This window comes from Camponotus floridanus, unplaced genomic scaffold, assembly GCF_003227725.1.
Source record: "Camponotus floridanus strain SB8 unplaced genomic scaffold, Cflo_v7.5 scaffold41, whole genome shotgun sequence".
Taxonomy (NCBI): Eukaryota; Metazoa; Arthropoda; class Insecta; order Hymenoptera; family Formicidae; genus Camponotus; species Camponotus floridanus.
Genome location: NW_020229559.1, coordinates 856432 through 880326, shown reverse-complemented (window position 1 = coordinate 880326; position 23895 = coordinate 856432). Strand labels below are relative to the sequence as shown.

Sequence of the window (23895 nt, the reverse complement as noted above, 5' to 3'; positions counted from 1 at the left end):
TTTATAGGGAAGACTGACGCATAATTCAACAGCGATTATGTAATTTGAATTTAGACCATGCAATATAAGCCAAATAAAAATTGATTATATGTAATATATGTATTATTCGCGTCAAAATCTTATATAAAAGATTCCATATTAAAAAAGTAATTTTGCAATAATATGTATAAATAGAATCATTAGTATATTAAATCATATTTTGAATCATAAAATGTTTTTAGCAGTAAAAATATATTATCTAATTTCTTTTTATAATAAATTTTTACCATGTATTAAATGTGTATCGCATATTCACACATGCACTATTCTTGAAAAAGATTATTCTTATCTTTTGTATATAATTTTCTTTCTAAAAAAAATAAAGATTAAAATAATATTAATAAATTAAAATAATAAAAATAAAGATTAAAATAATAATAAAAAAAATTAACATCAATACATACCTTTTCTGCCATCATAATAATCTAAGGACAATCTCCCTGTGATGTTAAATATTTATACATTAAGAGATATTAACACGGAATAAGAGTGTAACACACATTGTTGACATGTTTATTCATTAAAATTTCATGAAATTCATGACATTCTCCGTGTCCCTTCGAACGAAAGGATGTAGCACGATATCAAATTACCTTCGCATCCTTTGGCGCTGCGCGGTCGCTGTAATCCCATTGACTTTAAGAAGCATGCTCTCAAAGAAACGTCGTGAATTGCGAGGACGAAAAGAATGTTCCGGAACATTGAGATCAAATGGAGTATATCGCAAGTCATTTAATGAATTATTTGCGCACAAACCTAAAGTTACGGAACAGTACAGCAGGAATTTTGTGCAAGGACATTTTTTCTTGTTTATTTCCATCACCATTTATATTAAATTCCCACAAATTTTTTGTCATCGCTTTAAATGCAATCGAAGAATAGATATAAATTGATTGTATTTTTATTAAGCAAAGAGAAGTTGAGGTCTTAAAACACAATCTACGAGGAAGACTTGTGATGCGTTTATTTATTTTTTTTTACACTACTTCAATTCTTCGATCGCATTATGCTAACAAGTTATGTTATTTAATTGCTAATCTACGATTAATTATTAACTTATGATTATAATATAACTTATCAATTTAATCATAAATTTTTGCTGTTATCGTATGTGAGATCACGATTCTCTCCGATATGATTTATGTAACATTTTTATGAAATTTCCAGAATCAAGCTTTATAATTATCCGCGATTATGTAGAATATATAAGTAACTTTTATCATAATTTTTAAATCGCATCCATCTCTATTTGCGCCAATCTCTATTTTATAAATTAATAATTACTTTCACGGAGCACATTATCATGTCTGGCATAACACGATTTATATATTTTAAAAATCTACAAATATATCTTACGATTTGAATCGACTCACATTTTAGGTACATTTTAGCATTGAAAACAGCAAGAAATAAGCGTGAAATACTGTCGAGTGTGTGCTAGAGCAAGAAAGTTTGGCTGTTGCGCGCGAGTATTAGAAGCCACGAAAACGGAAGCAGAAGTCCGGGCCAGTGCCTGACGTTATTTCCGGAAGAGACGTATCCGGCGTCACGTTGCATGGCTTCCGTGCGTTCTCCTGTAACAGAAAAGTAAAAAAAAGGAGAGCCGAGTCTGTGTCAGCGCTACACTCGTCAGCGATTCTCGTATCGCTCTCGTAATCGTGATATGAATATTTACGACTACAATATCGAATTAACGCGGTTTCACGCGATATCATCTAATGAGTGTCATGTCAGTAAGAACGCTTCACACGAGCGGACATTGAAAAATTGCTGTATTAGGATATTGAATCTGTATATCGCGCTCACGCTGGAAATCTTGATACTTTTTGAGAATAATGACACTACCCACACTCGTAAATCAATGTCACTCCAAGATTACGGGATTATAGGTTTCCCCGTGTTACAAGGCATCCATTAATTATCGCGTTGTTTGAAGGATGTCGATACGCATTTTTCCGTGTTATTTCTTCATTCTCCGCTAGTTAAACTTGACATAATATTGAAAGAAGATCGATTCTACAGCGTTATGTACTAATTACATGCACAATATGTAGATGTAAAGTAGATTTAAAAATGTAATTAACACAAAATTTTTATGAAATATTATGATATTTTATGATATTTTAATCGATAAAGATTTTTATATTTTATATTTTTTACATATTTTAATCTCTCATGTATTGAATCACAAAAACCTCGATATTGTGATTTATTATTGATATTATTATGATATATTATTTATCTTCGTTTCGAAATAAATTAACTCGCACTTGAAATTTGTACATCCACATTTAAAGCAGTCAGTCCAAATTGTATGTGACAGTTTTACTCGAAAACACTTGCAAATAGTCTGATATCTGACATCTGCATATTACCCCAAAAATATCGACGACGTGTTCACAAACTCCCCGCATATTGTACGATGTAAATGATACATAGCCGATGCTAAAGAACATGCTTCGCACATATGGCGCCTAGCACGTGTAGACGCATTCAGCTGTGCTTACACGAGGGCGGTTAGTTTTGCCAAGATTCAATCCGCAATATTTCCAGCAAGACGCCAACGGCAATGACCGTACATCCCGGGAAGTTTAAAAGAGTCGTAAATATTTCAATCGAGCTGCCATCGCGAACATAAATTACTCTGGCATTGGCAAAGCGGCGCGAATAAAGGGGAACGTTTCGCGCTTTGATTTCGCGTGGATCCATTTTCGAATTCGTTTTTTCATTTACACATCGAAACCAATGTCTATACCCGATCGTGTCGCCGGCCGATGTAGAAAGTAGTTAAAGTCTTAATGAGACGAGGAAACCTTAATTCCCAACCATTGCTAGCCCTTTGAAGCTTAGATTCCAATCGTGCCTTCATCCCCACAGTTCTTTACGACCATTAACGTGCGCGAAAACGAGAGCTGAACTTTACAGAGAAGCTGCTAACAGGTACTTTATTTTCTGAAATTACGCTTTTAACAATTTCTTCTCCGATTACGTTGATCCTTTAATGGTAAGAACATCTCGTGGTGCACGAATAAGTTCACTGTGTTGCTTTCTGATCTTCAAGAAAAGGAAAATATTTATAATTTTAAGCGTATTGTATGATAAGAAATTATTACAAGATATTAAATGATATCAAATTTTATGAAGACAATTTAAAAACATTTTGTTTAAAAAATACTTTTTCATTAATATTATTGTAGGATAACTTGATTAGAATGATGATAATAATAATAATAATAATGGACCATACGAGGAAGTCATACAAAAGCGTGATCTCTTCTCGATTAATCGCGCCCTTTCAGCAAACATGAAATTATCAATCGATCGTATAAACATGTGATCAATATTCTAACCAATATTTGAGTTCATGCACGTGTACCGACTAATTTCAAATTAATTACTAGTTTCACGATATACGTGTGCGAAGTAACAATATATTACAAGATGTAAATTCAATTCTTGATTGCCGAATCAACTCATACTATAAATTTATTTATTGCTGCGAAGAATATGATTTCTAACTCTTATTGTATATATTATTGAATATACCATCCACATGCCAAATTAGTTTAATATTGTCTCGCATGAATATTTTATTAAATCTACATGTATTTTCAAAATTAAACGTGTTAACATTTGCTACTGGCAACCTGTTGAAAATCTCGTGTCTCGTCTCTTGCGTCATTATTTTAAAATGCCCGTAGTTGCGCGATAAAGGGATAATTATCGATACGCGTGGCGTAGAATTCGATGAGGATCGATAACGATCGGCTGTACTGTATCTCTAGAATCCAGGCGACAATATGCTGCTCAAGCATGCCTGCGTACTGCCGGGTATGCGCCCGATCAGGTATTTGTACGAAAGCAGCGGCGTCATTAACCGTATATGAATTGCACGTTCAATAGAGGCGTGCTTGCGATCACCACCATGAACGTCGTGCATCCGTGTTAGTGCAACGGGGAATGCGACGCGCGTGGTACGCGGCACGCGGCACGCATACGCGTCGTAACTCCACGCGTCGATTAAAGCGGAAGCAAAATCCTTGCACGTGTGATGAATCCATATCCGGTGGTGCGACGAGGATCTATCATGAGCAGTTTGCGATATATCGCGGGTATACGGTAACATTTGACAGTCGATATCTACTTAGCACCTCCTACATGGACAGTGTAGAATGTAAATGACGCGCAAATGCGTATTGTATACTTGATTATATTACTGTTCCGAGTGTCGTGACTCCGACACCATAATTTCAATTATACTTGAGAAAATTTATATTCCTTTTTAATACTCTTTCTCTAGATATATATATATATATATATATATATATATTTTTTTTTTTTTTATTTCAATATTTTTTATTCTTGTACAAAATAATATTATTTTAATTCAGCATTTCATTTTAATTTGCAAACAATTATATGTTCTAAATCATCCTTGATTAATAAAAAACTGATATGCAAAAGATGACACCGAACTATTATTGTTATCGAGAATACCCGTTACAATTAATCCGAGCTCGGTGAAACTCATACTCCCTCCATTTTTTTGCCAACCTTTGGTTGGCAGCAGTCGGGAGTAAAAAGGTAAAAAATTACAAGTAAAATGATATCTTAAAACTAATTATAATTTATCTTTTTTGAAAATAATACGAAAACAAAAAAAACGGTATATTTAATTATTGAATGTAATTATAAAAATTGAGATCGTACAATATTTTTGCCTTTTATGAATCATTAACATTTAAAATACGATGCGCCGAAAATATTACAATTAATTTATGATAAACAAGAGAATTTTTTCATTATTATTTTTTTATTTTTTTATTTTTTTATTTAAAAAATCTATCCCGTAGTTTTCCATTAATCTCTAACTATTTCAACCTTTTTTCATTTTTTTAAACATTGCAATCTTTTATTATTCAGCGCCGTTCACGTTATTTTTCACGCCCAGAGTATTTATAAGCTCCACTCTAAAAATTGACTGCGATATATTATAAAATAACACACGCTTTTAATTATGAAAGGATTGATTAGCGGGCTGTGAGAGCGAGAACGGAATTAAAAATTAATTTTCAATCTGCGATAGCGGTTCAGAGTACGGATAGCAAAGTATCACATAATTTTTCTTGTGAATCAATAATTTTTCAGTACAAATTTGAGACGAGGAAAAGGCAATACGCGAGCCATATTTAAGTATAGTGAATTAAAAAATGCACAGTACAGTTAATTTACAAAGTTAATTTGCTTGCACCGTTACATACACTGCCTATTAATTACGGTCTCGATTTTTTTTATGTAGTTTGTATTAGCATTTAATAAGTATGCGAACATGATAACCGCGCGAAATTATAATGATCTACGAGAGTTAAAAGTTTACAAGTAAGTTGCACTTAGCTCATCCGTCCGCTTTTAGCAACTCCTTTAGACATTGTCTCGGAAAACTGTCCGTTGGCTTTATAAAGTTATACCTAAAGCAAGATAAAAGAGTACAAAGTTGTTTAAAAATGAAAATCTTTTGTTAATGGATACGCAATTTGTTGCTTTACATTCTACCTGCGTACTCAAAAAATAATTATCTCCTTTAGTTAATGATAAATTTTGGATAGATAATTATTACAAAATAATTTAAGATCTCTTTGCATAATAAAGATGAAAGATGAAAAATAAAAATCTAGTTTAAATCCATCTGAGCTACGATTCATACTAATACGAGCGCTTTAACTGACTCAGAAACTCATTCATTATAATACGCATTAATTTATCAAATGAAATAAATGGATTTCGTGAAATTGCAAAATCCTCATTGTATGGATATGAAAGAATTAGTATAATGGATCTGGAGCACGTGAATTTCACTTTGTTAGTATTTTGAATACAAAATTTAATAATAATATCGTACGTTAAGAGGACACAAGACGCCGCTAGAGAAACAGAGAGCGAGATAAGAAGCGAGAGGAGAGATCTAGAAGAACGGAGAGTTTGAAGCCGGTATAAATGACAGTCTAGGGAGCCGTTAGGTATTAAACTCGCTGCAAACTTCCGCAGTCCGTCGTGCTCGATATATATTTAAAATATCTTGGAAGTATCCATGAATCGTCTAGACTGAGCCGGCGACGTACCGAGGCACCAGGGATTCGTAGGATGTCGGAAAGTGATATCATAACTCGCTACAAAGGGGAACGTCCCGATTTACGGAGTTATTTAACGCCTATTTTCCTCTGTAATTTCTTAAACTGTTTTAATTGATTTCCTCGATGTTGCAAAGACATCTGCAATGTAAATATTATTTCCTTTCGTAAATGAACTTCCTTCCTTTAATATACTTTTACGAATGGAAAGAATACGAATTTTTCAATGAATCGTGGTAAAAAAATTTGCAAACATCAAGAACATCCTATTAAATATGTTTTACCAGCATCTTTCTTGAGGTATCATCGAAAGTTCGCAGCGAGTTGCAAGGTGGTGCATCGAGCTCGAAGACAAGCAAAAAAAGAAAAACAAGAAGAAAGAAGGACCACGTTTAAATTCAGATAGTGAAATTAAAAGAGGTCAAAAGGGAGAGAGAGAGAAACTTTCGACGGGACCCTTTCCCCGCCTGCCATTCTGGACGAAGCTGGATAGCAAACGAACAGATCCCGACAAGATCTCGCCTCTGCCCTGGGCGCACAAGCAGCGCGAAAACTCGGCGATGTGCAATTAAGAAAATTGAATCCCAGCATAATTAACTTTCTTAATTAATAGAATCGCAAAATTGTATCTTTAATCCGGCCGCAACCATAAGTGCCGTTGGCAGATGCTACGCTCGAGCGGCAAATGACGGGAAAAACAAAGAAGAAAAAAAAGATATTGGAGATGGGTCAACGTGGTTCGGGACTTTCGGGAGAAAGATGCGCGACGAGGACAGCATACAGGTGAAACGAAGATGGTAGGATACCGCCGCAGGGGATGGTAACGTCGACTGCGACGCCGGAATGGGGAGTCGCTGTAAGTTTTGATATATGCGCGACATTATTTACGATCGCATAAGAATTAGCTCAGACGGCCGCCAAAGCCCATTCCCCGGTAAGAGCCGTTGCAAAAACCCGGCATCAGACGCGGACTGGCGCTGCACTTGAGACGTTTTTGCGCACGGTGCATTGGCTTCCTCAAAAGTCGTTAAATCCCGCGCCGCTTTCGACAAATCGCGCGCAAATGGCGCTTCTTGCCGCGCGAATGTTCATGGGTAGAAACGTTCGTGGATACTTGAGGACATGAGGCATGCGAGGACGAAGGGCTGTGTTGTATGCCTCTTGTAATTTAGTGTAAGACATTGGAATCTAATGGACTACAATTATATCGAGAGAAAAATGATTATATATAATTAAATTAGAAATGATTATATATAAAATATTTGAAAAAAAGATACGATAATATAATATTTGATAAAAGAATTTAGCAAATAATAAATAATTATTTTCCCTAAATAAAAAATGGCTATTTTCTGCATTAATTAAAATATCGATATTAAATGGATTAGCGATGAATTATTAGTGAAAATTGATTAGAGAGGAGATGCAAAACTTTTATCAAAGCTTCTAATAAAAATTTAAATAAAAGTATAAGCTGTCTTATCCAACTTCATCTTTTCCCTTTCCTCTCCTTCTTATCCCTCAAAATAATTTAATACTTATTTGCTTTATAATAAAATAAAATTAATAGTAAGTTCCCTCCAGAAAAGTAATTTTATCGTGATGCAATATCTCATACTTTCAGCTATCATTAATTATCCACTGCCAATTCATGCCGGAATTCTATTAACATCGTTTACTACTTCGACGAATCAATACAAATTCATATCAATGAATTGAATCCCGAGTCAAAAATTCATACGAAAACAATCGGATGCACTTTATTTTAATCCGCCTCCTACGAATCCCGCGAGGCGTTTCCATATTTTGAAACGCGTTCATCAAATTGCTAATCGAATCAACACAACGTCTGTCCCAATAAAATTCAATAAAATACTTCCCGCATACCGTCGCAGTTTCATCGTGCGGACTTTAATGATCGACGGTGGTTTTTAATGATCTTAATTCAAAGTCTCTAATCTCGATAATAACAACGATTATCAGTTTAATTCCAATTATCGGTATAAATGCCAATAATTAATCGTAAGATGATCAATTATTGGCTATCTCTGCGACAATCTCGAGACAGCAGAAAAGAAAAGTTTCTCTCCCTCCGTCGATTTTTCGATAAGATTGAACATAAAGTTTCGATATAATATCTCAGCAGACACTGTTATACGGGAAAATCGTGCGCTGCTGTTAAAACAGTTTTTAAAAAATAAATGAGAAAATATTGAAAATATTTACGATAATGTTACATACGTGCAATTGGAGTAAAAAACTAGGATAAACATTTGATTGAATTTTTCAATTTTACTACAATTCAATTATTAATCTTAATTATTAAGAAAATTTGATAATTTTAATACCACTTCTCTCTGGCACATGATATTCGCGCGTCATCCAGCAGAAATATTTTCATGCAGGCACGCTCATAAAAATGCCCGCTGTCGCGTTTAATCCCAATGCAATGGCACTTTCTTCGGACTCAGCTCGTTCGTACCGATAAAAACTGCGCGAATTCGCAATCTGCAAAACTAGAAAACGAGTGGCCGGACTTCTGATTTATCGTCGGGCTCTCGCGCGGTCGCGTATCGTGCCTGCGGTTGATGTATCGTACACATATACACATGTGAGTGAAGTGCTGTTGCAAAGTGACTCACAATCAGACGAAAATTCAGTTTTGCGATACGTACGAGTGAATTAAACGCGATTTCTTCCATGCGTCGTACGCTATTTTCTCGTGTTTCTTCAAAAAGGACAGCACGATTCAATAAATTCACGCATTATATATGTATAAATTATGTATTACAACAATTATTCTTAGATATTACGCATTTGTACGATGGATATTTAAATCAAGTTGCGAGATGACACATTTTTAATTACTTGTTTCTTTTTTTTCTACCGTGATTTACACACGTTAAGTGTAGCGTAAATGTAACGAGTAAATGTATAATTTATACGTGTGTTGCTTCAATCCTGTGTGTGCAAAACGTATTAATATTATATTCACTCGGAGATTTACTCCGATATACATGAGAATCCTACACGGAGTTATAACTATACAGTATTTACGCTGTGTTTACGATCGTATAAATAATAATAAGAAATTTCGTAAACTCTGTAAAGTATGATATGCGTTCATAATTGCATGTTATCTCTATGCTATTAAAATATAATGAATCTTTATTAGCGTCGAATTACTAAGAGTTTTTGTTAGAAAATTGTTTTCTCTCTCTTCTTCATATTTTTATTCTTTTAAAAAATATGACATTATTTATAAGGTTACATAAATTTTCTCATAATTATGTGTGTATTAAATTTATCAAATATTAATTTTTAGAAAATGATGACGCAGGACCAATAAATCGGAAAATAAATGGCATTATTTGATATTTCGCAGCGTTTGGCTCTCGCAAAGTTCGGTCCGATTCTCCGTTATTGTCGTTATTCGCGCGATATTCATTTTCACGTATCTCGCGATATTTTTATGTCAATATACGCTCGTAAAAATCGGGCAATGCACTTCGCTTAGCTACGCGGGGGTGGTAGTTTTCTTCGCTCGCACGACATAAACCGCGTAAATCCGCAATCTACGAGGCTGCGAGTCGCCTAAGTTCTGATTTATAGTCGCGCGGGGCACGTTTCGCGTGCGGATAGACACACAGGAGGGACAGATAGCGTACATACGCGTTTTCGCTCGGGAAAAATGCGACACCACGCGCCACGGGCGCTTCCTCGCAATAACCTCCGAAGGGAAATTCACGATAATAGAGACTACCCATGTGAATCGCATGCAAGTGTCCTTGCGATCCTCCCGTGTCTGCTTCCTAGATACGTTCCTTCGTCGGTTTTCATCCCCTTCCGTGCCATTCGTTCCATTTCAGCCAGCAGATTCTTATATACCTTTCGGTTTCTGCTGATATCTTCATAATTTTCCTACTTCCCCTTTATTACGATATTTTTCTCTTCATTCTTTAGTCTTGGATTTAGTTTGGCATCGTATGCAAAAAAAAATGGAAAGGAAAAAATCAATATTTAACTCTACAAAATGTATTAGAAATGTAAGAACGAGAGAAGCAGCAAATAATCTCTTTGTTCTTCTCCCCTTGGCCTTATCGATTGCGCTTAAAACTATTTACTTTCATTTTCCTTCTTCCAGTTTCATATTTACTCTTTCAATTTAACGGAGAGGGAGAGAAGGAGAAAAACAAAATAATACGTGTAACGAGAAACTTGAACGGGGAAAGGAAAACGAAAAGAATCCCCGCACCGCTTCCTTTCCTTCCGCAAGTTTCTTCCTTTCTCTCAAACTCTACTCCTTCTTCGTCACCGTCCTTCTACCTGTGAACCGCAATTTCTCTCCTTCCGCGATTCCTCATTCCTCGTTCCTCGGACATTCCCGCTTCTCGTCTCTCGCGCAGGAGTACACACTCTCAGAAGCGAGCGGTCTTCCGTCTTTTCCATCCCCCTTCCGTTCCCTTTCATCCCCGTCGTGGCGACCGAGGGGCTGAGCTAGACAAATAGCTCCGGCGTGAAATACCGCCGCCTCTTTAAAACTTTAAAGTGTTTCGAGTAATCCTAAGGCACGACTTTACATCATGGTTGTACCCCGCCGAGGATACACGCAAGCGTAGAAGGAAATGGAATATCGGTGCGCCCGCGGTGGGCTTCCGACTACGCTTGTGGCACATCCGGCGACAGCGAGATTTCCCGGAAGATTGCGAAGCGCGCGTAAGTACCGTTATTACATCATTATGTCCCGTAAAATATATATAAATTTATATACTTTCTGTTGCTTTATACATTCGTTAGTTCTCCAATACTTTCTTGTCTATTATTGTTTTCAATTAATATTTTTATATAAAAAAATCGCGCATATAATCGATAATTGTGCGTGGGAAGAGAAGAAAAAAATGATACTGATAATTATAATCAAATTATTTATGGGTATCAAGTCAGTGAAAAAAGATAGTGACTAACCTTCCTCAATGATTAAGGTGACAGTAGCTGATCGACCCTCCGTTGGCCTGCACGAATAGTTTCCAACGTCATTTTGTGTCACCGCCGCCAAAGTCAACACAGATACTGTACGTGCCGCACCCCTTTCGGTTTCCACATTTATTCCCCCGCGCGCTGCCTGGATGAAGAATATATAAGCAAACTCAACGAGGAAGTAAGTAATGAGAAATTTTTGGAATATTTGAAAGATATAGAAATACAAAACTCATATTTCTCCTTTTCTAAAACTTATGGCAAGATTCGAATTTATTTATACATATATGTGAATATTGATTAACTGCCAAAACTTTTTTATTTTAAAAGAACGTAGAACTATTCTTCTAGATATATTAAAATTTTGTCATATAATTCATGTATTTAAGAAAATAACAAGAGAAATATATGAGTTTTTGTCATTTTCCTTGCATATATTGTGTGAAATCTCATTATTTTAATTCAAATTCTATCTTTTTTATTCATGTATCAATAAATATAAAAGCGTTCATTATCATTAAATCAATAGAACAAGTATAAATTTATTCTAGACTTCTAAAAATCAATAAATAAAAGTGTTTAAAATAATTAATATAATAAAAATTTTCTCTCTCTCTCTGGAATGCATCAAGTTACGAGTCACGCATTCAAAGGAATAATGAAATTTATTACGCGTCCAAGATAAAATTGCAATATCAGATTTATCGACGTTCTCAGAAATCTCTTTATCTCGTGGCACTTTAAATATATAAATAAATTAGTAGCCTTAAAATTTAACAAACATGTTTCAAAAATTTATTAAAAATTAACAAATATATATTATAATTTTCCGCACACATATTTATATATATTTATATACGTTTATGAAAATTTTCTTAATAACAAACAATAAATAATAAAAAGGAAGGCATCATCTAAAGAAAATCAATCTCAACTCCAAAGTCGCGACCAACGGGCGTAATCGCGACAAAACCGCGTTGACTGTCAAATCGATCAACCTTTCTACGTGTCACGTAATGCGCCGAAAGAAACAGCCGACGCAGGCTACTACGCAAACAAAAATGTAGAAGACACGATGGGGGCTACATGACCCATATCCCTTCGCGTCGGTCGTTGATGATATACGATCGCTCCTTTTTTCACCCTTCTCCCCTTCCGATTCCCGATTCTCAAACAGAAATTTCATTAGTACGACCCCGCATATCCAGCTGAGGCTGCATTACCTGGAATGTTAGGAGTTTGTTATCCCGAAGCCATTGTACACCCCTGATGGGACGGGTCTGATACGGCGACAATATGACGCATCTCAGGGTGATCGTTGAGCCCGACGGCACCCTTTGCTCCCGGGGTCCCATTATGTCCGCCACCGGAGCTGTACTCTCATAACCTGAAAGTCATGTTTGAACAAATATCATGCGGTAGCTGTGAGAAGCAATTGAATGATCGCATCGTGACGGGATTACTCGCACAGCCGATGGGGATAATACTTGCTGCAGCGAGCCAGCAAATTTCCTAATCGAATCCGAAGTACTCGGTGGAATCTTGACTTAAAGGGGAAATGCAATTAGATTTTTTAACCCACATTCTGCTTTAAAAAAAAGCTTAACCACATCTTACGAAAATTATGCATACGTATCAACTTTCGTGTAAAAATTATATGAAATCTGTATATAGCATAATATTAATTTTAATGTGTCTATAAAAATATTTTTTTAATGTGCCTATTTTTATTTACTTCATGTAATTATATTGTATATTTATTTACTTCATGTAAATCATAATATTTCAACAAATTATATTTGATTATGGGATAGTTAATTTTGTTTGCTATTAAAAATAATTAATTGTAGCTTAGATACTTTATATTGACTTTATATTGACTTTATATTGACTTATATTGAATGTAATTATTAAAACATTAATATTAATATTAAAAAATTAATATTAAAATAATAATCCTAAACTTTTTCTATTAAAAAATTTTTATCTGAAAAAGAAAATACGTACATTATTTACTTTAATTAAGCATGACAAGCAGTAGAAACATTCATCGTATGAATATAATCAATGTTCTATTATTTATATTTTTGCAAAACTAGTATAAGCATACAAAGGGAATATTTTGAAAGTACTTATACATCTGTATACTTTAATTCATAAAGAAATTTCTATTAAATCTCAGAAACACATTCATTCGAAACGGCGGACAAACGGCGGCACATGCAAAAGGAATTGCAACTTTTTAATTGACAGCGTCATAGTGAGCGTGATGTATCGCGAATACCCTCTAATTGACGCAATCCGTCCTCGGTTTTAATATCCCGACAAACGGGATTAATGCATTCTAGATCTATCTCCCTCCTCCCTTTTCGACGAAAAGAAACACCCAACGATGCGAGAATGGACGCTTTTGCCGGATTCTATCAAGAATACTTGACGAATGTTATGCAATGATTTTAATTAATGCCAGGGTTATATCCACTCTCGTTGGGTCGGTGTTTCGCCAACGCGGCACAAAGTAGAGTACGCTGAAATAGCAAGAAATATGTAACACGCTCACACACATAGAGACGTTAAGCTTGTATATTTTAATTTAGAAAGCAGGGACAAGTACTCGTTTAATGCGCGCGAGCTATCACGCATCGCTATGTGCATTGGCTTTTTATAAAGTGTACCGTAAATTACCTCGCTCCTTGAAAACTCTTCGGTTCCCCATTACATATGTGATAAATTATGAAAAAGCTTTGAGTTGCAAACTTTGATCGCATGACGAAACAAAGTCTCATTATCCTTCTCTTATACATCATATCTACGCGGTTAACCGCTCGTTTTAATCTAGAAATATTGCGACTCTCTTCTTTTAGAAAAGAATGTACATAGAAATGGGGTATTTATATTGTCGAAGATGATAAATTAAAAATGAAAAATTAATATGAGGAAAGTTGCTTGACATAGAATTATAATGAAATACAATTTCACATGCATGAAAATGGCATACAACAACGTTGTCTATATTTTTCGTGGCTAATTTTGATCACTAATGTAAGTTCTCTTCAAACAGAATTAATAATTCATTATTATCTTCGCGAAGGAAAAAAAGGAGGCCGAAAATGGGATTGTCTGTATGAGTTTCGTATAAAAATATATCGAGGCACGTATACATTATTCAACGAGGACTGCGGTCGAGACTCATTTAGCGAGCCGTTCCTATCCCTTAGAACTCTGAACTCTCGGTGGCCGACGAAGAAAAGGATACCAAGAATCCATGGCGGGACCGCGAGATTAAGGATAATCCTATTAGACTTAAATGAATCCGGCGACGACTGCGTTCCCTCTAGCGAAATATTATGTTATGCTGTTATTACTGTAAACTCGCTCGCCGACGTTTCTTTCCTGAATGCGGTCCCGCTTGTCTTTTTCTTGCCGGAAACTTTGTGGATAAATTCTCTCATGATCCGCCAACACTCTTTCTCTCTCTCTCTGAGTAGCAATTCTTAAATGTGGATTCGTCATGTCGATATGCCAAATATGTGTATAATTTCGGGCTCCAAGATTATCCGATTATTTACACTATTTTTCTAACAATCCATTTATAAATAAATTCAAAATTTAATATTTAAATTTTATAAAATTAAGTGGCATAACAAAATTCAATAATATTATAATTGTAATAGAATAATTTCCTAATTAATTATTTATAATTAGAATAATTGTTAATTAGTTATAAATTGACAAATTACATTTTATTATCGTAATGTTATGTGACGTCATTGCCTGTATATAGTGCAATATTGATATATACACTCAGATATATAGGGTGTTTTTTAATAAATGCGAAAAATTTTAGGAAATGATTTTTTGTCGAAAATTAAGGGGGGGTTTTCATATAAACATATACTTCTACATCCCTTCATGTGAAGTTACACTCCTCCAAAAATGGAGATATAATTTTTATCTCCAAAAGTAAAATAAAAACTTAAAAATAAAAACCTAATTTTAGTTTTTATTTTTTAGGTTTTTAGGTTTTTATTGTAATTTTGTTTTTGTTCCCAATTTTCCCAATATTTACTCTAATTTTATTTTTATTTTAAAATTTAACTTCTCGTAATTCTAAACCTATGCTATTTAGCATCATGTTGTACATGATAACGTATTTTTTTTCTTGAAAACTACTGATTTTATGAAAAAATAAAAGAAATGAAAGTTTCTAAATAAATCAAACTTTTTAATGCATATTTTTAGATGATCATATTCCGCCCATTAAAAAGTTCTAATACAAAAATTGAATAGGGATTACTAGTTTGATCCCCTTATAATAATATGGGAGGCTGAAAAACAAATTAATAAAATAAATAACCTAGTAGAAAATATCCACCTAATTTCATTTCAAATTTGAAAAATAAAAACCTAATTTTTATTCTCATTTTTGAAGAAGTGTTAATTAATTAATAAATTAACCTTAATTTTCGACAAAGAATCATCTCCTATTTTTCGCACTTATTAAGAAATACTCTGTATATTAATATTGCATCATAGTGCAATAATACATGTATCTTAAACATGATTGCATGGAGAAAAAATTTACTACCATTGTATCATATCATTCGCGAGGGCGTGGAGCGTTGCATTTTCCTTCGCTTTGTTTTTCTTTTATTTATCTGTCGCGAAACTTCGCCAATATAGCTGGCAGCGATCTGTGACCATCTTTAAGTCTTGCATATATCGCGAACAAAAGCGAGGAGAAACTTGGCGCGAGTATATTTATTAGTCGAGTGAAACTGCGTGGAGTTCTAAGCGCAAACACGTCGTAGTACGAAAAGAAATATCCTTGGTTGTAACTTTGCCATTAAGTCAATGCAACTACATTTCAGAGTATAATGTTTGAAAAAAATATAATAATTAAATTTCTAAAGTATGTTCAAATTTTTGTGTATGTTCAAATGAGAGAATTGAAAAGAAGTCGATAAATGTATTATCAAACATGTATATCGTGTTTCCGCGACATTTGCAAATTTTCGTCGACGTTTCTAATTTTCATCGATGATATCAAGAGCATGGTTCAACGAGAGGACGCGACTTTCCGTAATCTGTCGTTTTGGCACGAACGAAAAAGCGTAAATTCAAGGACGTCGAAGACGTCAGAGAGGATATGTCTGAAATAAAACGACGTTACTTAAAAAGAATTATGAAGCGGCTGAAGAAAGTTCGCAAGAAGAATCGACGACGACGGATCACGAGCGTCAAAGCCAGAACGGTGTCGTACTTATCCTTAAGTGATTGATGTTGCTCGATTCTGCGGGAAAAATAAAAAGTAGCTTCTAATAATTTTTTAAAGGGTATTCGATGTACTACGATGAGAGCATATCGGAGGTTATTAATATATTTATAAAAAATGTGACACTTCATTAATGTCGACTTTCGAGTTATTATATCTCTCTCTTGCATGAGATATTTGATGCTTACGAGTTTAAATAATTTTTGTTTAGAAACATAAAATATTTATTTATCTTTTTGTCTGCCATTATTTATATTTCACAGGAAAATATATACAAGATTATAAGCAATCTTTTACCAATAATTTTCCCTTTATTATACATCAAACTATTGCATTTAAGTCACTAAACGTTGACAATATCATTAAATTAATTAGACTTAAGACATGTTCAAGCATTTTGTCGTTTATGCACATATAACATGCGCAAATATGATAATAAACTTTCATATAATATACCTACTACAGAGTTTCATGGAGTATTATAGCGAACAACAGAAATAACGCTGGTTTCCCGTTCAAAAGTCCGCCAGCGACCATCTAAAGCAGTAAACAGGTATCGCATAAGTTTTAAACATTGTAACACTCATTGTAACACTCGTGAAAGTTCAAGTTAATCTCTCGTTCATAGTATTGACTATCCTATACAGAGGTTACGGGTTTTATTATATATTTCCAATATGGTTGTGACATAAGGACACATAGCTTTAAGCAAAATTTCCAATACGATCAAATTTTATAGATATGCTTCTGAATTTCTTAAAAATAGCATAATATTTAAAAAATGTAAAACAATATCAAAGTAAATATAAAAGATTCGAATGTATACACTAATAAAAATTTAAATATATATATATATATATATATATATATATATATATATATATATATCGATCGTAATTTAACAAAAATAATACAAAGATAAATAATGGAATAAGCATTCCATAAATAAATTATATATATATTAAAATAAATAAAAAAGAATATTCTCCAAGTTCATTATAATTTATATTTATATTTATAAAATATCTGAGACAAATGTGATATGATAATTAAAATAAATATGATTTCTTTAAAAATCTGCAGCGTTTAGCCATGTTACCTATATCGCGTTGACATACATAAAAACAGAATTAATGGCGACAGTGATACCTTACATTTGTAACGATTGTATTACAAGAAAGCGCGTTTTCTTCGCTCGATAATTATCAGTAAGCTTAGTGCTGTACCTCGCGGCTGATTAATCGCGCTTTTTCCAACTGATGCAATCTTAACGACGATTCAACCAGTGCTTTTGGTTCCGCTACTTTCCAAGTGGTAAAACAAAGCGGAAATTGCCAGTCGCTTGCGCGATGAAAGTTATATTTTCAAATCCCTCGGTAACTGGGTCACTCTTTGTTCCAGAGGGCATTTTATAGATTTATAGTAGTAAAAATTTTTATTACGAAATAATGTTCATCGCGCACATTTTTTTTACGTTCGTCCATAGGGCACATACCAATGAAATGCAGATGGATTTCCAAAAAAAAGAAAGAAAAAAATAATACTTCTTAACCGACCGCGTTATCGCGATCCGCGCATAACTTTCAACTAAGTTTTGATTGCATAATTGTACGCTCGTCCGACTTTCCGTGCCGATCAAGAAATTCATAAAATAATTTGCATGATATAATTTCCGACTATAGGATACAGGGGCGTTCCATTTTATATATAGTGCGCACACCCGATTCAGCTAATGCTGATTACGCGGGGAAATTAATTATGCAAGTCTGCGCAAAATATTATCGCTGATATCACAGACGGTAAAATAAGTCCGCCGTCAGTGAAATTAGAGCCACAACAAAATGCAAATATGCGTATGATCATTTAAATTTCAATAATTAATTTCAATTGTTACATATATATACGTATAATATAAAACTTAATAACACAAATTTTTCCAGATAAAATTTACTCATTACTGAAAATATAGTAAACACAAATTAAAACAAAAATTAATAAACTTTAAAAATAAAAAAGGACAATATTATTAAAAGTATAGTATGTTTACAGTTTTTGATTTACATTGTTAATTGTAATCAAGGAATATGTGCTAAAAGTCAAATAAATTTAAATTTCTTCTTGAATTAAATAGATATATTTTTATCGATGCATTTGCTGCAGGGATTCATAAAATCAAAGATGTATAAGGCTATTATGAAATCGCTATATGAAGTTTTTATAATTGACAGGATTTAATTTATCCATTTAAAACTTTTATCGTTATTACCGACAGTCTGCTTAGCGTTAATGGGAACACGCTTTTCAGTCGGGTCTTTAAATATACAACCGATTCGATCGGCATAGAGACTGGAACTAAAGAAACGTCACGCTTCGTACGTGTCACGCACAAGCTAGAAATATCTCACGTTCACGGTATATACTTACTTATACGTGTCTGCTGAGAATGTGGCTCGTCGTATCCCTCCGGTTTATCCGGATCTAGAAATATAAATACTTTCAACGACAAAATATAGTTGCATATCAAAAGCAAAAAATACAATGACTTATAATTATAAATTGTGTGATGGACTGTTATTATTTTTTTAAGATTAATCTAGAAAATATATTTTTTTAATATACAATTCCAATTTTATATGTGCTTGGATATTATTTTAATAATTAAAAATTTTAATAAGCAAATCAAAATATTCAATTATTTTCGTAAAAGTTTTAATTAAAAAAATTGCGATTTCTATAAAAACAAAAAATGTCGAATTGCTATCGTAAATTGTCGTACAAGGAGCAAACGTAAAGCACGAAATGTGAAGTGGAACGACAATCACCTCGTACAGAGAGCTGCACTGCATACATGATCTTAGGTTCCGTATTGACCTGGCACTCGTACTTGCCAGAATCCGTCTTTCTGGCGTTATCCAGCCTGAGAGTCCAGGCATCGCTGCCTGGCGTATGCTGGGCTCCGAATCGCGCATCCGAGCTGAACGAGAAATTTCCCGAAGTGAGAATATGGAGGTCCCTGCTCCTCATCCAGGAAACCTAAAATCAGAAATGCAATTTACTGGAATAGGGAATAGGGAAACATTCAATCATCTTGAAAATTTTGGCTTAAAAATTCATCTTTTACATTTAATCTTTTGGACTTACATCTTACTTATTGTTAAAGACATTAAAGGCTACATGGACCAAATAAATATGCGATAAAATAAATGTTTTTCTCTTAAAAGTTTGGAATTATAATAGAACGTTTAAAATCAAAATTTTTAATTAAAGTATGGTATCTTGTGCAAATCTTGAATCTTGTGTAAATCAATAAAATCACGTATTTAATTAAGCACAACTATTTTTATGACAAAATCAAATCATATTCTTCTATCATTTGATACTTGTTAATTAATCGCAATCTACACAATCTGTACAAATTCTTAGCTTAAGTAAATAAAATACAAAGACAATCTTTTTGAACGCTTTAAAAATGAAGAAATTAAATAAAAATCTTCGGCATTTCCGACGTTACCGCATGATATTCTTTACCCAAGTGTGAAAACATCTCGAGTAAATAAAAGTTCGTGGTGAACGTGGTAGTTCGGGACTGCATCTTCTACAGATCCCTCGCTGTAAGGATACAAACTAGGGGTAGTGGTTGGACGCGGGCTCGATAATAGCGGCACTCGGGAAACGTAAAGTTGCCAGACACCGTTGATGACGCGCATTTGTCAGAGTGGCGTCATTTAACCGATACGTGAGACCGCAAACGCCCGTCGTATCGGTGCGAGGACCGCTCCTCCTTAAAATCCGAGAAGGCTCGCGCAGAACGTGCACTTGCCTCGCGTAAATCAACATCCCCTCTTCCACCCCTATGACTTATTTCCCTCGTTCGGCGCGCGACGACCGACACGTAATACGTCGTAATACATAATAATACATTACGACGCGATGATAATAAAGTTAATGGAGCAGAAGCGAGAGAACATGTGGCGCGTAGGATGGTAACACAACGATGGGCGTAATGGCGCTAATGGATGCTCGATTACTCGAGCGGCACGCAATTATTATTAATTATCATCGATACTGTGTCACTGATAGCATATTAACTGTAATCAGTATTCTCTTTCTCTCGTTTAGAAACATTTCCCCACTGCGAGCTCGATTAGAATAAAAATTAATAATAAATGATAAATTTGTACTTTTTTTACGAAATAACCAAATGCTATTGATTGCAAAGAAATAATTTTCCCAATTCTTTGATATAATTTTATTATATATTTATTATATATATATATATATATATATATATATATATAAAATGTATATACATTATCTAAGAGATCCTTCAATTTTCCATTTTAAATACTAAATTAAATTTATGTTTTAATCAATAAAACACAAGTATTAAACGCTCATTGATTGTTTTAGCCTTAATTTTTTATTTATTGTGTTCTGCTATTAAATAATAATAAGTAGATTTAACATACAATCTGTTTGATATATAAAAAATATGTATCATGTTATATATCATATATTACACATATAACATTTTTAGAAGCATTAATTTTTCATAAATAAATATTTAATGTGTTCGCAAATCCTTTAAATAATCCTTTAAATAAAATTTTTGCATTTTGATATATATCACGTAATATAACTGACTTTTTTGACAGAGATTTCCTTAAGCCTATAATTTATGAATATTATAATGTAGCAATTCTCTTCCTCCTTTGTTTTAATAGAATTCTTAAACAAAACGCGACGAGTTAGGAAACTCAAAGAACATATCTGTTTTAAGCCAGCCAAGTATTACGTAATTCTCTGTGATTACTCATTCTCTTTCTCGTATTTGCCTCTGCGTTGTTCCTTAACGCTAAAGTCCCGCGCAACCTACTTCGGAAACACATTACTAATACTAATAAATTTCAGGAAAGTTTAGCCAATCTTGTTTCACCAATTAACACTCGCGCAGTATCGATATGTGTATAGCATTAACAAATAATTAAAATCACTATAAAATTTAATTATCAATATTCAGATACTATGTAAAATGATATACAGAATATCGCATAAGATATGATTAATCATTTTTATATATTAATTAATATCAATATAATTAATATCTCAATATATGACATATATGACAATTCTTCATTTAAGAATACATGCATTTATCTCAAGTACATAAAATTTATAATATTAATAAAATTATAATTAAATAAAATTATAATAAAATTATTCTTATTAATTAATCTTATTTAATTATAAATTTTATTATAATAAAATTTATAATTAAATCAGATTTAACGAAAGATAAAAGATTCGTCGATTAATTTTAAAAAGAATAATATAATCAAAATTTTTATGTTTTTTTAGAAAATCTTACCGGATATCTAATTATTTTCTACAATTTTAAAAATATTTTTTATTTCAATAAAACTGATTGTGTATTGCCTTTTTTAAGTTAAGAATTTTTGTTGATTGGATTATTCTTATTTGAGCTTTTTAATGTGTGAAATCGCTCTAATAGAACATTCAGTTTCAGCGGACGTTTGATGAAACAAGGTGAAATTTTTGCGAATGCAGTGTTGCCAGCAAAAGCTGTAATCCGATGAATATGGTTACCGGACATTGTGCCGTGGCTTATCCGATCCTCATATTTTTCGGCACTCGGCCGGTCAAACGGTCGGATATTAGATATCCGGTTATCGGCTGGTAGTCATTTCCGGTCTATACCCAGTTACCATTTTCCCATTGGCTATGCCATGAGACGTTTCACCGTGTATTAGCTTCGTCGAGGAACGCCTGGGAATACATGATACTCTTGATGATTTGTTGCCACGACGGCGTATCGAAAAAAGTTATTGATTCGCGGCCGCAAAAACGTGAGACATCCGCTGCCACGGCGGCTTAAAATAGGTTTTAATAATGTCATAAGTAGTGATGAGAATTCCAAACGTTGCGCCAATTTTCAATTTAATGTTGCTCCAAAATGCCAACAATCTTACAGATCAAACGATGCTTATAATGATGTAGATTCATTATGGCTGAATTATTATGTAAATATATTATTATTAATATAACATTGCTTATAATTATATCGCATATTAAGAGCGATTGTATTATTTCAAAGGATAATGATTCGAGAGTGATAACAATTTGACAATTTTCTAATCTCGGTTCAAGTTAATCTTGCTCTACAAGAAACGAATTAAAATATTTAAAGATAAATTCAAGACATAATCTTTTAAAATTTAGGTTGTATATTCGAGAGATTAAATCATACGAATTTCTTTGATTCATCACCGTCAGATACAACTGAGAACGTCCCATCGACGTGACATCGAGACTGCGAGGAGTCCAATAATCTGGTTGACAAAAAAAAGGGGCAACGGAGTCTCGAATATTTCGTCGGCATGGCAGTGGAACTCGAGATTTATCGTCGTTATTAAAACAAGCGCGGTGATACACGAGCGATCTCTGGTCGGGCAAACGTAGACATTATTCAAAGGGAACAAAAGAAGTCTAGATTAATCGGTAATTAAATCGACGGCGGAATACCGCAGTGTACTGATACACGCTCTCCCACCCCCTCACTCTCCCTCTCCTTCTAGCAACTTGCTTTTCCCGATTTTATCGGCGTGATTCGGAGTTATATGATATATTTGATTATCGGGTGTCGTTCGGTTTTAATAAAACATCTCGTTTTATTCGTAATCCGATAAATCCTTTGGCGCATCATTATAAATCTTCGCATTGCTAATCCGAAAGAACAGAAGACCGCTATTTGGTACGCGAAGAAAAACAAAGGGAAGTAGAAAAATCAAATTTGTTAACACATATATTGCTTTAAAAATATAATCAGGAGAAAAAATTTCGTATCGAGTAATCTCTTCGACTAACGCTTCGCTTCTATAAATTGCTTTCGTTCGTAAAGAAGCACGTTCTAGCTAAATTGCAACCGTTCTAGTGAATACAAAGCAAGCAGCGAATTGTACGACATGTGTTTGCAATATAATGTGCTTATGCATAAGCGACGTTGTAAGGAGAGCGAGCGCATCTATAATTAACTAAAGGTTTCTCACGTTGAATACGCAAACGTGTAATGATTCTGGCAAGGCAGAATCGGCGAAAGGTGAAACGAGCAGGATTTACATATGCTGCATGCACAACCTGCTATCGTATGACGTATATTATTACGGAAATTGTTACTAAGAATTTAATTACGCATGAATGCATCAGTTTGAACAATTATTTAAATAAAAAAGTGATTTACTCGTATGATATGCAAATCACATATATGTATAATATATATAAAAAAAGAGGAAAGAGAAAATCATATGTTTAAATTACCTCTACAAATAATAGGATAAAAATTAATTACTATCCTCTTTCATGTATTGCAACTGCTGGTTGATTACAGTCAGACTCACAATGAAAGCTAATTTGAGGATTTTTGCATCAATATCAATAAATATACATTGTATTTATCTT

At 33.7% G+C, this 23895-nt stretch overlaps 1 protein-coding gene across 9 annotated transcripts in view; it reads right to left on the bottom strand.

The window, feature by feature from the left end:
* Positions 1-523: 523 nt before the first annotated feature.
* Positions 524-23895, bottom strand: part of LOC105258840 (zwei Ig domain protein zig-8) — a 108536-nt gene continuing 85164 nt past the window's right edge. For 8 of the 9 annotated variants that reach the window (XM_025411644.1, XM_025411642.1, XM_025411646.1 and 5 more), the window contains exons 5-9: positions 19242-19452; positions 18844-18897; positions 12368-12540; positions 11133-11289; positions 524-1613 (exon numbers count right to left, since the gene is read on the bottom strand). In XM_025411644.1, the coding sequence (XP_025267429.1) occupies positions 1477-1613; positions 11133-11289; positions 12368-12540; positions 18844-18897; positions 19242-19452 (732 nt within the window). In that variant the 3' untranslated portion in view covers positions 524-1476. The remainder of the gene's footprint in view (positions 1614-11132; positions 11290-12367; positions 12541-18843; positions 18898-19241; positions 19453-23895) is intronic. The other variant, XM_025411647.1, reaches the window with a different exon arrangement.